Consider the following 18179-nt stretch of genomic DNA (forward strand, 5'->3'; position numbering starts at 1 on the left):
GGGGGGGGGGGGGTACCAGACTATGGGGGATGGGTAGGGGATAGGACAGAACTGACGCTAGACTATAGGGAGGGGTGGGGTTAGGGTGGGGCTGATGCATAGCAATGGGATGGATGATGAGAAAGGGAAGGGCTGATGCTGGGCTATGGGTGGGGGGGGTAGGGTAGATAAGAGAAGGGCTGATGCCGGGCTACAGGGCTGGATGAAGGGGTAGAGAAGCAAAGTTTGAAGGATTATATCATTGCTGTAATGATACTCTAGGATCCTGTCATGTGTGTTGAGATGCTTGCCCTTATAGTAGACTTACGCCTGGTCAAGTTTAAGATGAGGGATAATGTAACCATGTTTAAAAATATTGGTTTTTCCATATGTTGATGCAGGGCAGATGTTGGGCATACTACTTATTAATCCATCATCAAGTGCATTCTAATGCATTATTTTGTAGCAAGATACATTACTCATACCTATGTACACAGTGCCCATCCAAATTAGCTCTGGGCCCACCCAAAATGTTAGGTCTGGCTACGCCACTACCGCAACCTCGGTGTCATCTTCGACTCCTTCCTCTCCTTCTCTGCGCATATCCAGCAGATAGCCAAGACCTGTCGCTTCTTCCTCTATAACATTAGCAAAATTCACCCTTTCTTCTCTGAGCACACCACCCAAACTCTCATCCACTCTCTCATTACCTCTCGCCTTGACTACTGCAACCTACTCCTCACTGGTCTCCCACTTAGCCATCTATCCCCCCTTCAGTCCGTTCAGAACTCTGCTGCACGTCTTATCTTCCGCCTGGACTGATATACTCATATCACCCCTCTCCTCAAGTCACTTCACTGGCTTCCGATCAGGTACCGCATACAGTTCAAGGTTCTCCTACTAACCTACAAATGCACTCGATCTGCAGCCCCTCCTTACCTCTCTACCCTCATCTCCCCTTACGCTCCTACCCATAACCTCCACTCTCAAGACAAATCCTCCTTTCAGTACCCTTCTCCACCACCGCCAACTCCAGGCTCCGCCCTTTCTGCCTCGCCTCACCCCATGCGTGGAACAAACTCCCTGAGCCCATATGCCAGGCCCCCTCCCTGCCCATCTTCAAATCATTGCTCAAAACCTACCTCTTCAATGTCAACTTCGGCACCTAACCACTACACCTCTACTCAGGAAATCTAGACTGCCCCAACTTGACATTTAGTCCTTTAGATTGTAAGCTCCTTTGAGCAGGGACCATCCTTCTTTGTCAATTTGTACAGCGCTGCATAACCCTAGTAGAACTCTAGAAATGTTAAGTAGTAGTAGTAGTAGTAAAGGCAAAATTAGCAGAAAGTATTAGTTCATGGCCTGCCCTTTTACGGGAAGGAGACAGTTATTGAAAATGTTCAGTGATGGAAGGGTTCCTAAATCATGAACAGTATCCACAGAGATGGTCAAAGTCTCATATATAAGTAAAGATCCTTGAGAAACTTAAAGAAATAACCTTTGGAGTCAAAGATGGAGTTTCCATTGAAGTAACACCTCGATTCTTTAACAATTTCACTAGAAAAGACTAAACACGAATAGAGAACTTTAACAGATGTTTGAACCTGAGAATATTGAATTTTCCTTTTGTACTGGGAATGAGCTCAGTTGATCTTTTTAAAAAATACCTACAGGAAATATTACTATATCCAGCTTCAGCTATACCTCCACTTAATAAGATTTATTACTTGCCAATACCTTTACAGTCTAAAGCTAGGCCTAACGGCACAGAATCAATATTCTCAAGGAATTTGCCTTTAAACCAACAAAATACACAAGGAATTCAGGATATTTCAGCATTACTAGAAGAATCTATTTCTGAAGTGACACAACGTCAAACTTTAATAGCTTCATTCATATTTGAACAAGACTTGAACTCTGTGATGAAGATGTACTTCAAAAATTCTTTAAAAACATTTTGTGGTCAAAGAATTTGGATATTTACAGATGTTACTAAAACAACACAAGATAGAAGGAAACAATTCTTGGCTCTTAGAGAAGAGACAAGGGCTTTGGGCGCAACATATCTTCTAGCATATCCTTGCAAGTGTCTAGTAAAATATATGGGTAATAAATATGTTTTTTTTGAACCGGCTCATCTTAAAACATTCTTAGAAATGAAAAAGCTATCCATTAAACCAAAGGAGCAAAAGAAGGTCAACTGATTATTTAGAGAATTTAATAGGAAATACAGGCCAGGCCATTTACTATTGTTGTTCTGGAATACTCTTATTTTGATCTCCTAGTCTATTTAATCACCCCCCTCACATTATTGTGGTCTAAAGAATTGACATAAATATTACCTTGACATGTTACTTTATTAAGTTGCTGAAAGACGTCCATATCTTAGGAACGCCCAAGTCCCGCCTTGAACATGCCCCTAGCACGCCCCCTTGAGATTTGGACGTCCTTCTGATGGACTTCAGAAAAAGACGCCCAAAAAGAGGTTTTGATAATACTGATTTAGATGTTTCTGTGAGATAAACGTCCAAATGCTGACTTTTGTCACTTTTTGGACGTCTGTCTCTTTTGAAAATGAGCCTGATGGTGACCTTGTTGAGCCCTGCTTTAGGGGATTATTTCCAAGTTATTGATCCTTGATCCACATGCAATGTCAAATGCAGTGTTAGTCTGAACACTCCTTGGTACACATGCCCTGAAGGCTGCTTTCATTTGAAATGTTTTCTTTCTGGTTAGCAAGTACTACTATTTCACACAAAACAAATTCTTTCCCACCTGTTCATTATTTGCATAATAATTTCTCTAAATCCAATTCATAAGGACAGGTAGGACATTGATCTATGTTACATTGCACAGGCCGTTGAATGAAGCATGGGGCAAGCGTTCCATAAATTACTCGTCCAATTTATTTGCATGCTGAAAGCTACTGGCACGTAACAGAACTGCTATGATGTTTCCTCTGGATTCCTGCTACTTGTCAGCAAATGATCTCCTATACTATACGCACAGACAGTGGTCTAGGCACTCCTTTTCAGTGAGAAAGCATTAGAAAAAAAATCTAGTCAGAAATGACTTCCTTCCCATTTTACAAAAATAAAACTACTGCACGTATAATTAGCTTAAAATTGATTCTAAGCAAATGTAAGAATGATCATTTTCTGGGTACAAAATTCTGGTACATAGTAAATCAGCAAACACCAGAGCAAAAGGTGATGAAATCATGAGCACTCTCCCCCACCCCTTAAATAAACTGATTAAATTACCTACTGTGTCAATGACTTAACACTAAGAAGCCTATTTTTGGAGTATCTAACACAATAAAAGAAAGAATGCCAACAAAATACCACACACTAATTTCAAAAAAGTAGTTTGATTTACTAGATGTATCTACTCTAAAAATATTTCCTATGGTTATTGCATCCTTTGTAAAGTATGAAAAATCCTTCCTCCTGGTAGTACGCTCACATTTCTTTCTGTGTATTTGAGGCTGTTGTTAGCATGCAGGCAGTGTACACTCACACACAATGGACCAGTTCATCCTCACCTGTTCCTCCAGCTGTTGCCTCAGCTTCTTTGCTTTGCTCAGCTTATAGTAATCCATAATCATCATGGCAGCATAGATCTTGCCAACTGTCAGGTCTGATGCTGCAACAGGAAAGAACCGGGTAAAATAAATAAAAGGCTGAGCAACACACACCTCATGAGAGACTTTCACAGTCCCTCCCAAGAGGAAACTAGAATATATTGAGAGGTTGTTTTTTTTTTTTTTTAAAATATCTTATAAAACAGTGATTTCCACATTTGTCCTTGGGACATATCTGCAGTGAATATGCATGAGATAGATTTTCATGCACTCCATGACATGCAAACTTCTATCATGCATATTCACAGGGCCATAGCAAGCTATGTGCAGCCGGTGTGGCTGCACGGGGCACAAGGGAAGCCGTCCATTGGCTTCCCTTGTGCTGATGTCACCGGGGGGGGGGGGGGGGGCAAGAGTGCACCAGGTCAGTTGGAGGCATGTTGCATAGGACGCATTTGCCACTTGCAACGCTCCTGCATATTTATTGTGGGTATCCTGAAAACCTGATCGGCTGGGGAGTGCTCCAGAACAGATTCTGGAAACACTGTTTTAGAACAGTGATCCAGCCTCAGAGAAGGATAAGGAGGCAACATTCAATTAGACATAGTACCCCTGTAATTATTGTAGTTTGAAGATGGTACCTCAATAGGAATAGTCATTTTCAAAAGTCATTTACCCATATAAATTCTAACTTACACAGATAAAAAGGCTGCTTAAAAATTGTCCAACCTGTAAGTAAATTATGCACAATTTTACCCACATTTTCATGGAGGCCTTCCCTGGTTACAATTAGGTCAGGGAGAGACAACATGATATGTACATAATTCTGCATTTTGAAAAATATGCAGGTTATGCATGCTAAAAATATTACCCATAGAAGAGCAACAAATAACATGTGTTAATGGTGTAAGCACATGTTAAGTACTAGTAAATGAGCCCCAAAATGGCACAGATTAAATTCTGGATCTAGATGTACCTCAAATAATAATAATAATAATAAGCTAAATGCAAGATTCTGAGAGGTGAAACTTTAACTACATTTTTTATGTTTCAACATTTTGTATTGAGGACAAATAAAAAAAGAACAATGTGGATATAGTACAATTCGAGTCTCAAAAAACCACAAATCATCTACTACTAGTAAAAAAGGTCCGTTTCCGAAACCAATGAAACAGGCGCTAGCATGTGGTTTTTTTTTTGTGTGTGTGTATGTGTCACAGAGTTATTTTGTGTGTGTGTGTGAGGGTGCGGTGTGTGTGCAGGTTGTTGATGATGGAGGTGGTGCGTCGGTGCGCGGTAGTTTTGTTAGTTTGGCAGCCAGTCTCCAGTGATTCCTAGGCAGGGAAGGAGTACTCCTCCCCCTTCCTTGGTCACTGTTTGCTGCTGGCTGGGTCGCGGGTAATCCTTCCAGCTGGGCCGCAGCTTGTCCTGTTCGCCCACGTCCCAGATGGTGACGGGCATGTTGTTTTCCGGCTCCTCTGACTCCATGTCAAGCGATCCCAAATATAGTCTGTGCTATAGGCCCTCTGGCACTCTTCAGTACTGGCATTAGGCATTTAAAAATTTCTCCCCCCCCTCCCCCGGTCTATTTTTGCACATACCCATAGCAGGAATATTCTTCTCTCGTTCCAGCGGTGGTTCTGTGCTCTCCGTGCTGCACAGATAATGAGCCATTCTGCTGGGGAATGCTCCTCCCTTATTGTCATGTAGTTTCCTCTGATTGGTCCGTCTTACGTTGCCTAGTGTTGCCTGGGAACGGTGTTGTGATGGTCCTTTGTGTTTCAGAATGTTGAGGGTGTTTTTTCTGATTGGTCCGTCATGCGAGGGCGGGGCAGAGAGACATGGTCAGTGTTCTGGCTTCACCACCATGAATCCATGAACCCTTCAGTGAGTGACTGAATGACTTCAGAACGTTGTCTTCAGAACGTTGAGGGTGAGTTTTATTATAGTAGATAATAAAACGCACCCTCAACGTTCTGAAGCCAACGTTCTGAAGCCAACGTTCTGAAGCCATCTGATGTTACTCCCTAAAGGGTTCGACAATTCATGGTGGTGAAGCCATCCCATTCACCATGTCTCTCTGCCCCGCCCTAGCGTCAAACGTGATGACGTCGAGGGCAGAACAAGGACAGAGAAGGGAACACTCCAAACACCCGAAGCAGCACCCACCCACACACACACGTCACACCATTCCTCCATCCCTCCCACGTCAACGTTCCTCACGCCCCTCCCACCGACTTCAACACTCACCCCTCCCTCCGATTTCAACACCACCCCTTCCTTCACGTTACTGCCCCCCCGGACCCCCACGTGGTGCGACACTCTGGACAACACCCTCTCCTGCGGAAAACCTCCTCCGAGGCCTCTGGCCACTACCCCCCCAGGTCGCTTACACGCTACACCACCCAGGTCACCGCTCCGCACACAACTTCGCCACTCCACCCGCCCCTCCCCCCTTTGTACCAACGGCCCACGCCCCCTCCATTGAACAAACACAGCCTCTCAAATACCACGCAGCAGTCCAGCACATCGCTTCTCTTTGGGTCTTCTTCCTTCTCTGTGTCCCGTCCTTGCGGAAGTTACGTCACACGAGGGCGGGACACAAGGAGGGAAGACCCGAAAGGAAGCGAGCTGCTGCACTGGCCTGCTGCGTGCAGCACTTTGAAACACAGGTAAAATGAGGGGGGGGGGGGAACGGTGACCGCCGATCTCGGGGGCAGGGGCAAATGGAGAGCTCAGGGGGAGGGGCATGGATGGCCTGGCCTGCTGTGTGCACCACTTTCAAACGGAGGTAAGACGCGGGGGGGGGGGGCTTTGACCGGCGATCTCAGGGGCAGGGGCGACTGGAGAACTCAGGGGGCTGGGGCAGGGATGGGAAGAGAAAGGGAGTGATGGTGGACATGGGGTTGGTGGGGACAGATGCTGCATGGGAGGGCAATGTAAAGAAAAGGAAGAGAAGTCAGGGAGCACTCTGGAACTTGGAGGGAGAGAGGACACTCCAACTGCGATAGAGGGAGGGAGGGAGGAGGATCATCAAACTCAGAGGGAGGGAGCTGGAACCGGGAGGGAGGGAGCTGCAACCTGGAGGGAGGGAGTGGGGGACCTGAAACTGGGAGGTAGGGAGGGACCAAACCTGAAACTGGGAGGTAGGGACGACCATGGAAGAGGGGGGGGGGGGGAAAGTGGGAGTGACGACAACCCTGGAACTCGGACGCATGGACCACACTGGAACTGGGAGGGAGTGAGGGGAGGGGGCAACCCCCCCCCCCACACACACTCATTATCACACACACACACTCTCTCTCTCACAGACACACACGCACCCAGTCTCACTCTCTCTCTGTCTCTCTCTCACACACACACACACACACACACACACACACACACACACACACACACTCGCATATTCATTCTCTCTCTCTCTCTCTCATACACTCACTCTCACACACACTCTTTCACACATACACACTCTGAGGAAACACCTTGCTAGCGCCCATTTCATTCGTTTCAAAAACGGGTCTTTTTTCCTAGTATACAATAAAGACATAATGATAAAGGCAGTCATCAAGCTTTAAACAGTTATATCCACCTATTCTACCTTCTCTATAGTTCCATCAATTATTTATTGACAACACCCTTATCACTAGTGTAAAATCACCCGTGTAACATACTCATAGCAACCATTTTATTCCAAAACATTTCAAAATATCGTCATCAGTTGTCCTATTCATATCTACCCACCCTCCCCAACCCTTAACCACCAATTGACTAAGAACAAAACTACTGTCCTTATCCTATTTAAGAAATACCTGTTAACCATTCAAATCAACAATTCAACCAACCCACTACCTCCCAAAATCTCCCTCCCCCTCCCTTACCTCCCCATATTTCACTTTAACTACATTTTTTTCAGTGTATGTCTTTCACCAGCTTTAGAATACTAATGTGCATCGAGGGCCCTTACATTTTTGTTGATCAAGTTAATAAAAACCCTAAGGAGTACAGCTAGAAAATATTCATACAGGGGCCCTTGTACTGAGCTGCTCATAATGGATTTCTATTATTTTAGGGCCCTTTTACTAAAGGGTTGCAGCATGGCAACCCAGAACTACCACCGACCCAATGCAGGTGCCTGTGGTAATTCCACTCCCAGTGCACACTATTTCCGTAGCTATTGTAAGTGTTGAACAAATATTTCCGCAGGGGGTTACCTGGCAGTAATTGGGCATGTTGCGTGCTGCCAGGTTACCATCGGGTTAGCGTAGGAGCTCTTACCGCCACCTCAATGGGTGGCAGTAAGTGTTCCCCCCGAAATGGCTGCATGCCTTCCTTAGGCAAAGTGTCTTATACAAATGAAAGGAGCAAGAAATTGATAACATATGACACTCGGCTTCAGATATAACTTAATGCATGGCCATTTCTTTTTTCAGCCTTTTTACACACTGCGCAACAAAAACAGCCACCGCCGCTAGTAAAAGGGCCTCTTACCCCTGAATTCTATATAACGCGCCAAGATCCGCGCCAATTTTGAAACGGATTCTATAACAATGTGTGTAACTTAACAAGCTAATGAATGCTGATAATAGCACTTAACAAGCAATAATGAGCATTAATTGGCACTGATTAGAATTTAGACGCAGAAGTTGCTAAGCATATTCTATAATGATGTGCGCCGAACTTCTAACGCGTGCAGGCAAAAATTGGCGTGGTTATGAGCGAGGAAATGGGCGTTTCATGGGCATTCCAAAATTTATGCACCTAGTTATAGAATATGGCCCAGTGTGCCTAAATCTACACACTGGGATTTAAGCCACAATTTTGTAAATGGATGTGCGTAGATTTAGGCGCCAAAATATCAAACTAAGCACATTCTATAATTGGCACCTAAATCTAGGCACTGATTATAGAATATGATTATTTGGTACTGATTTCAGCTCTGATTTTTTTTTTTATGATGAAATCTGTTTATTAAGGATGGATAATACAAACATTACAAATAAAGACTGTTAAAGCAGTGAGAACAGACAACCAAATCCTGGAGAGAACTTGGGCTCTTATAGTCCCCCCACATTACAGATAAACAGGCACAAAGCAATAACAAATCTACAAACAAATGAAAATATCCCTCCACAGAATCTCCCCCTTTGTGTGTAAATAGCTTAGCATGTAAATGTAAGGGGGTGTTCACAGGGAAGGGGAATGGGTGGGCATAGTTGGGACAGACATTTACATCTTAATTTACGGAATACTATAATTTAAGTGTGTAAATGTCACATTTAGGCACTCACATAAGAGTTCTTACAGAATAGGCTCACAGCCTGTGGAAAGTAGACACCTACATGTTGTCCCCTGTATGTCCAAAATAAGATAATTTCAATCTGGTTATTTGGGTGAGATCTGAGGTTTGATCTGGTCCAGGACTCAGCTGTTTTTCTTTTTAGTTGTCCATGGTATTTGCAAGATTCACCGCCAACACCACATTTCATATACATGAATATTTGAAGGAGGAGCTGGCAGGGTGGGAGGAGATAAAGGAAGCGGAAGGACAGTGGGCTAAATTGAAATGGGGCTATAAAGACAGCAACAAATCTTTATATAAAGAAAATAAGTAAAAGCAAGAGGAAAAGAAAGCCAATATGATCCTCCAAAAAGGTTGCTGAAAAAATAAAATGAAAAATATTTTGAATTAAATAATTGTAAATGGTGAGATGCCAGCTACTGAGGTCTTTCCTCCTGAGAAAATATACAAATCACTGAGTTTCAGATATTAGTTGGTTGATGTCCACTAGCAAGGGGATTGTCTGAAATTTTGCAATCTATTATTTATTTTGTTGATTGAATATCGGGCTGTCAGTTTTTTGTAAGTTACATGTGTAAGTTTGAGCTCCATCCATGCTGTGCCCAAGCTCCACCCATGTGTGCACCCCACACATAGGCAAACTTTGGTCATTTACATGCATAAGTGTATACAAACCAATTAAAAATAACACAGTAAACTGATTGTGGCACCTTTTAAGCAAACATATATGTTTAAATCTGTTTATTAGTATAGTCAATAAACAAACAACAAACTACAAAACAAATCAAGCAGCACTGGGAACAATGATACATCAATCAAGCAAAAACACAGAGGACAAAGAACATCTGTCCCAAAATGAAGTCAACAACCCAAGCATCCAGCCCTTGTACAAAAACAACAAAAAAATATTTTTTCATACAAAGTATTCAAAGTCAGACTGCGGACTCTGGGAGAAAGGGAATATATATTTAAGGACCCCACACAGATAAGAATTGCTTTTTTACGTTATAAGCAAACATATAAATATAAACACCCATTAAATAAATATCAAACAGAAACAATAACAAAAATATTATCTATCTCAATAGGCATTACATATAGAGAGGCACATTGATGGCAGTTGTCTTACCTTTCGGCATTGGCACTAACAGGTCCAGCATTTTTTGAGAAAGGTGAGGCCAAATGGCTAAGATGTCTTTTTGAAGTTCTGAATCCAGCTGTTGCCTATCTGCGCCCCCTGGAAAAAGTATGTAAAAGACTTGGTGGCTTCGGTAAGGTAAATCAATGATCTATGTTCACATCAAAAGTTTGTTACAAATTTCCAAAATTCATTTAAGTGCTAGGTCGAAGAGGGAGTGGCAGAAAATTCATCTTACCCCCCAACTGTAATCACATTTGCTAACTTGGCATTATTTGGCTGTTGCCAGAATACAATGTACATGCAGTTCATGAAAAATGAAGATACTGGTTCAGCGTACCTAGGCTTAATGTGAAAGCCGTACATGCTTTACAGAGCTTAGACATTCTAATCCTGACTTGCTGTATATCCAGTAATTTTATGTTTACATCTCTCACTTTACTCAGAGCTCACACTGTCCTTCTGCTTCCTTTATCAACCCTAACTTGATGACCTCCTTGCTACTACAGACATCTCCTGAGCAGGGGGAGGAGGGGGGTTAAAGCCGTAACCCCTCTGCAGAAACTCTGTATTAAAAAAAATAGGGGGTCTTTTACAAAGGCGCATTAGCATTTTTAGCAAACACTAATGATTAGCAAGCGCCAAACACTAGGAGTAAATGGGCATCTCTAGCATTTAGCGTATGCTTATTTTTAGCACATGCTAAAATGCTAGCATGTCTTTGTAAAAGGATCCCTTCATTCTAGTGATGATCTCGTTTGAACTTGACACCTATCCCAGAGGTTTGGGGCCCCCTTTTACTAAAATGTGCCAAGTTTCTCCAGTTAATACACAGTAAATGCCAAAATTACAGTGGAGTAACTGCCCAGTTTCTGTGTTGACTGTTGGGATCATTCACAGCATCTTCCCATTACAGTTAATGCACAGACCAGGGGTGTGGCTAAGTGGGGCCACAGGGGCATGGGCCCCCACAGATTTAGCCCTGGCCCCCATGCTTTCACCCCCCCCCCCCCACCGATTCTCCCCGCCACATTCGACCTCCCTCCCGCCACCGCCATCAGGTAAATTTGCTGGCGGGGGGTCCCCAACCCCCGCCAGCTGAAGTCCTCTTCAGCGCCGGTCTCCAGTGTGTTGCTGATCTGAATTCTGTTTCTGTGAGTCCTGACGTCCTGCACGTAACGTGCAGGATGCCAGGACTCACAGAAACAGAATCCAGATCAGCGAACGTGTCGGACTTGGAGACCGGCGCTGAAGGGGACTTCGGCTGGCGGGGGTTGGGGACCCCTGCCAGCAAAGGTACCTGGTGGTGGTGGCAGTGGGGTCGAAAGGGATGGGGGAGGGGTGGCGCTGCCGGGGGGGGGGGGGAGCTAAAATGTGCCCTCTCATCTCGGGCTCTGGAACCCCTCCCGCCAAAGTCTGCCTATGCCTCTGGCACAGACAGTATCACAGTATTATTGCAGATAAAGCACTTACTGCCATCTACTTGGGCGTCATTAAGGGGTCAATATTCAAAGCAATTTAAGAGGGTAGGAGAGGTTCCTGGAAATCACCTACTGATATTTAATGGCACTTAACTAGATAGAGTCACTATTCAGCAGCACTAACTGCTGGATTCTATTTAGGTCACCCAGTTGGGAATGCAAATTTGGGTGCAAATCGCAGATCCGAGTGTAAGCTAATTAGCTAACAATCAATATTTGCTGTTAACAAGCACATAATTGGTTAACAAGCACTTAATTAGGTACATAGGATATGCCCTATGCACCTAAATTTCATAGTGTGCAACTCCGAAAGGGGTATGGCCATGGGCAGTTCAGGGCCATTCCCAGAATTTAGGTCACAGCAGGATTTATATGCCTAACTGCCATGGATCAATTAAGAATGGGCAATAATGCATAAGAAATCGTGTGTCTTGCAGTATATTGACCAAAGCATCTGAAGACCTATTTTTATAATTAAAAAAAATACAAAAATGATGTAAGAAGGTTTGAGAAGTGGTGACAAGTTAAAATAATTGAGGTTGCTGGGAAGTTTTTTGTTGCTATGAATCATTAACCCCTGCACATTGAATTTTGTCCTATTACTGATTTATCAGTTGGGTGTGAGCATTTACAGCAACCTTTGGCAGGTGTAAATGCTCACAGTCAAAGTTAGGTAGAAAATGCACGCTAAGCTAGTATTCTGGAAAGGTCACTCCATGCAAAGCACCCTTTACAGAATACAGCTTAACGCCTATCATTTTGGCACCTATCTTTGGCGTCATTTACAGAATCTAGCTCTAGCTGCCTAAGCAGAAACTGGCTATTCAGTGGGCAGTCCAGGAGTGGAGTTGACACTTAACTGGTTATGTGTTGATATTCAGCCTTAAGGGCCTCCAAGACTGGAACAATGGTACAATCTTTAATGAAACAAACCTGACATGGGCCATGCTTCGGTGCAGAATGGTGTCTGTCTCAGGAGTCAAACCAGTATTCTCTTTGTTAGAAAATAAAATCCCAAATTGTCCTTCTAATAACATGTCAGGGTAGGCAGCAAGTTGTACTGGATGCATCCAAGCACGATAATGGCTTCCAACACTTTGTTGGAAGCCATTATTGCGCTTGGATGCCTAACCTGACATGTTATTAGATGGATCATTTGGGATTTTATTTTCTATCAAAGAAAATACTGGTTTGACCCCTGAGGAAGGCACCATTCTGCACTGAAACATGGCCTGTGTCTGGTCTATTGCATTAAGATTGTACCATTGTTCCAGTCTTGGAAGTCCTTTTGTGCTTTTTTTTTTTTTTACTGTCTTGGTTCGTGTATTTTTGAACCCTCTCTCTTGCTATTTGATATTCAGCCTCAACAAGTTTTTAATTGGTCAACAGGCCTGCATATCAAGCACTCTTATCTTTGGCTAGTTGAACTTAACTGGTTAAGGTTGAATATCGGCACAACTAGTTATGTGCTGGCCATCTGCACATATCCGAATATTCAATGCTGGTGCCCAGACATAGTCTGGCATTGACTATCTGAGCATAAAGCCAGTGGCAGAGAAAAAAGTGGCTGACTTTCTATAGTATCTACAGTTGGCGCATGGAACTGTACTGAATGTTAGGTGTTAAGGCACAGTCCCTACCCTATTTCACATTTGTTGGTTAATTGGTATGCACTAAAGGCTAAATTCAGTAAATAGCACCCAAATTTGGACCCCAAGAAAAGTAAGCGCTAAGTGCTATTCTATAAAAGCTGCTTTGAGTTGGGCGCTGTTTGTAGAATAGTGCCTAGCACCAGGATTCATGCCCAATTTTGGGCATGAAGATTTATACCAACTGAAACCTGGTGTAAATCCTTGCGCCTAAATTAGGCATCCATCTGCCATATTCTATAACACTGCGCACAAATTCTAGCAACACCCCTGACTGCCCAAGGCCCTCTTATGGCCACGCCCCCTTTCAGATCCACATGTAAAAATGTATTCATGCATCTTTATAGAATACCAACTAGGAAGATGCATGTATAAATTCAAGTTGTCAATTAATGTCAATAACTGATTGCTAGCACCCAATTGGCTCGTTATTCAATTAAATTACGTGTACAAATTGGGCATGTGCCCAAATTTGTACGTACAATTTTGAGCACTATATATAGAATTAGGGGATTAGTGTCAAACTACTTTTAGCATAGGTATGTGCTAACAACAGAGACTAATTCATATGTTAACTGCTTAATGCAACTTAGTAAGTAGTAGTAGGAAAAGAGCCTCTTTGTTCTTCAAGACCCATGGCTCCTTGTTGCTTTGACTGTACCTTTGGCAATTTTGATGTCCAGAGCTGTCCTAATGAGTGCCATCAAAGTAGAGGTGAAATGGACCGTCATGTCCTCAGCCACAGGCATGTTCATCAGAACCAACCTCTGCACAAAAAACATTGGGTGCAAAAAATATCGAAACACATCGACAAGGCAAATAAAGGAAATTAAAAAAAAAGCACACACAAATGCACGATGTTTACACCACAAACAAAAAGTAGGGCAAGGACTCCTAACCCTTTCCCCTCTCCTCCCTACCCAACTACTTGCTGCCTTCCTGTATCTGTTCAGAATAAAAATGGAGGTATGCTATTAAAATTTTAGTACATATGATTGAGAATCGAGTGTAGCTGGAAGAATTTTGAGGATACCGGCAGCTCTTTAAGTCTATCACCCCACGGTTGCTCAGAATTTCCTTTTCAATGGGTAATATTCATAAATGTATTAGTTACACTCCATGGTCTCGAGCCCCCTTTTTGAGTTGTAAAAGATGAATTTGCCAGGGCATGGAAGCACATGCGAAGTTCCATGTTCTGCGAGAGGGCAGATGGAGAGAGAAGCGTAAGATCAATGAAGGAGCTAGAGCGGAGAAAGCTAGTCTCCATCTCAAGGAGAGATGGACTGAAAGCAGTTGCTTTTTACTCAAACTCCACAGTCCCCATTCCACTTCCTGAGTTTTGAGCGCTTCATGGTATATGCAAACACCAGTGTAACCTCAAGAAAAAGTGTTTTTGATCTTAAGGGGGTAAACACAGTCCCCATTCTGTGTATGGCTTGGATCCTGGCATTGGCCCTCAAGAATTCACTGTGGTACTCAGAACCTAAAACATGAATATTTGGCTCCCTAAGTGACCTTCCTTCTGTTTTAGGGCAGGGGCTCAAAATTTTACAAGACAGAACAATAAGAACCCTTTCCTCCTATAGAAGCACCACTGTCCAATAATAGATAAAATAACTATACTCTCACCTCTCTAACTGAATAAGATAGCAATAGCTTAGCACAACACTTCAGTTACAAAAAGATTTAGTCACTACATAGGACACATCAATGAAATGGCCTGTCCCTATGTAGCATCCACTGTGGAATCATCATAGTCACAAAACTGCTTACTACAGAATCAGCCTTCAATTCATTTATCCCAAGGATTTATTCTATGATAGGTCTCACCATAGAACTAGAATGCAACAGAAAACAGCAGCATACATGAAATGGTCCAATGGGTGCAACTCAGTAGAAGATACTGGCCATTTTTCTAATGAATATTTAATACATTGATGCACTATATTTGGTATTTCCTGGGATGAATCTATGCTGGTAATTCTCACCAGAAAATTACCCTGTTACTGCATCATGGGCCATTTTTGCTGATTTCTCCTTAGCAGTGCTATCTCAATGCCAGTGCTGGGATCTCTGGATTTTTATCACGAAAGCAAACTATAGTTATGGAAAGAAAACATGCATATTATGTACAACCTTTCCGCTTCTCAGATGCAGTCTATTACTGTTTGAATAACATTCATTCATGCACCTACTGATGCTGATAACATGTGCTTTCTAGACTGTATTTACAAGCATCAGCCTGTTCAGCACATATACAAATTTGCATTAAAATCAAGCTAAAAACAACTTATATACATAAAAGATATTTGATCACACTTAAATGATCCACCACCCAATCCCTTTACTTCTATCCCCCTTCTGATTTCTCATTTCAAAATCTTCTACCCCCTCCGGGTTTCTGATTTTCAAAATATACACCCTCACCTTCTCTTTGCCTCCTTAAACCTTATACAGAAGGGAAAAAGCAATGTTTTAATCATTTTCTGAAAGGCTCTGTAATTCAGTTCTAATCATCTCCTCCCTAGGCATACCATTCCACAAACATTATGTCAATGCATGGTCTTTCTAAACTTCTTGTCATAAGCAGACAATTCTCCACAGACCTCAAATTCTAACCAGCACAATATCTCTGCAATCTATCCACCAAACACCCTGATTTCTTTTTCCTCAGTGCCTGAAAAGGTAGTACCAGTATATGAAACTTCATTCTTGCCACAACTGGGAACCAGTGCTAGCCTGTAGCATAGGAGTGGACCTACTGAAAATCATCCTTGCTGACCTACTCTGAATTATTTTAAAGTTTCCTAAACAGCCTACCGGATAGTCCCATCAACAAAGCATTGCAATAGTCCAAAACTAATGCTTGTGGAGTTGTCTGCAAGTTCTTAGTACATACATAAGCTCATAATCCTTGAACAAGGTAAAATTAAACTTAAGCCTTCCATTTCACTCCCAAAATATTTGCTTCCAGGCCAAAATCATTGGTAAACTGCACCCCCAAGAATTTGATCATCTTCTTTAGAGCACAGCTCACTCCATCTAAATGGACCCATTCACAACACTTTTCTCTTTAAATGACTATATTGAGAACATCTCTGAAGCCAGATTCTTCTTTCAAACATTGGCGTATCTCAAACAATACACCCCCTCCATCTTCCTCTATAAGAGAAAAAGCTACATTTTTTAGAACCAGCCAGGTAGATAATCTTTTTTCTAAAGTTAGAATGAAATGTGTTTTTCTTAATTTTAAAATTATGTGCTATTCCTTAAATAACTCCCCCAAAAGATTTAAATATTGCTTCTTCCTTTATGCCTACAAAATAATAATTTCCTACTTCAGACAGCTCCTTCAAGTTGTGCAAATTGTACTTCATAATTCAGTTGTGCTACATTTCAATTATGTTGGTCCCTTAATACTTCAGCTTGCAATGTTCCTCATCCTCTTTCAAATTTTAGTGATGGAGCCACTCTTTAATACATAGTTTAACTGGTATCCCGTTTATCTTTATCAATTACTACACATCTTCAATTCTAAAATGCATATTTATACTCATTTTAATGCATGTGGAAAGTTGGTGCACCTTACATTTGATGGGGTCTTATGTTCAATGACAAAATTATAAACCATCCAAAGTCTTAGACATTGTATGGAAAATGTTCTGCCATGACTATACTAAATGGTGGTGGTTGTGGTGTTGGGTATGCTTAGGTCTTACCAGTATGTAGAAATGAGATGACATGTTCACTACGGGGATTCTACCTCTACCATGCCCTAGTGCGGGTCTATTTTCCTGGAGTGTGGTACTTTGAACCTTGAATGGTGAACACCAAGATGTACCGGTATTTACGTGGTGTACACATTAATCATCATAGCAAATGTAAAAACCCTTAAAATATCCGAAAGAAGAGTGTATGCAGCAATGAAATGAAAGGTAATTTATATGCTGAACAGAATGGGAACAGGATTGTAGAAAGAAAATTCACCATTATAGAAGCAAATATTTGCCGATAGTGAAAAGGTCAAAATTTAATTTTTGTATGTAAGGCTACAACAAAGTGCCTTACAGGTCCAAGAAAAGGATGACACCCCAAAATTGACAAAGTAGTTTTATGGTTCGTAACTGATGAACAATCCAAAGGTCTACCAAACTTAACTACCATATGGTCTACCAAATGATTCATCTTAAGGCAATGGAAGCTGCAAATTCAATTGGAATAAACAATTTTAAAGCTTTAAGAGTTTGGTATGATCGATTTATGCAGAGAGAAAGATTTTCATTAAGGTGACAAATATCGATCTGCCAAAATCTTCCTGAAGATTTTGAAGAAAAATTCACAAGTTTTTCAGGGTTACATTATCCAATTAAATATGAAAGAAAGATATGAACAGTCAGATAGACAATACTGATGAAACTCCTGTTTTTTTTTATATGCTGCGTAATTATACCATTAATCCAAGAGGTTCTAAAGAAGTAAAAATGAAAACTACAGGTTATGAGAAACAGTGTATCACTGTTATGTTATGTATAACAGCCGAAGGCTGAAAGCTTCCTCCTTATTTGATTCCTAACAGGAAAACTTTCCAAAAAATGAAACTTTCCCAAAAGATGTAGCTGTATGTGCACAAAAAAAAAAAAATGTTGGATGACGGACGAAATGATGGAAGATTGGGTGGCCAGGGGCTCTTCATAAACCACTTAACATGTTTGTTGTTGACACATTTAGAGGACACCTGTCTGAAAGAATAAATAGGCTGAAACAAAACAATCGTGATTTGGTAGTTATTCTAAGTGGTATGACAAGCCAGCTTCACCCGATGTTTCTGTGAACAAGCTATTTAAAGACTTTTTACTGAGACCTGGTTATTTTCTGAAAACCTTCCTTTGATGCCCTTTAGAAAAATCAAGAGAGCACCTTCTTCAAAAATTGCAGAGTGGGTGTCAGCTGCATGGAAAAGAGTTCCAGAAAATATAGTGCAGCAGTCATTTAAGGTGTGTTGAATAACAAACGCACTTGATGGTATAGGAGATGATCTGATATGGGA

At 41.9% G+C, this 18179-nt stretch overlaps 1 protein-coding gene across 1 annotated transcript in view; it reads right to left on the bottom strand.

Annotated features, from left to right (window-relative positions):
* The window catches only part of CACNA1E (calcium voltage-gated channel subunit alpha1 E), a 786482-nt gene that overhangs the window by 31645 nt on the left and 736658 nt on the right, over positions 1-18179 (bottom strand). Inside the window, exons 39-41 of the mRNA XM_030206580.1 lie at positions 13794-13899; positions 9994-10101; positions 3527-3627 (exon numbers count right to left, since the gene is read on the bottom strand). Coding sequence (XP_030062440.1) covers positions 3527-3627; positions 9994-10101; positions 13794-13899 — 315 coding nt within the window. The remainder of the gene's footprint in view (positions 1-3526; positions 3628-9993; positions 10102-13793; positions 13900-18179) is intronic.

This window comes from Microcaecilia unicolor, chromosome 6 (assembly GCF_901765095.1).
Source record: "Microcaecilia unicolor chromosome 6, aMicUni1.1, whole genome shotgun sequence".
Lineage (NCBI taxonomy): Eukaryota > Metazoa > Chordata > Amphibia > Gymnophiona > Siphonopidae > Microcaecilia > Microcaecilia unicolor.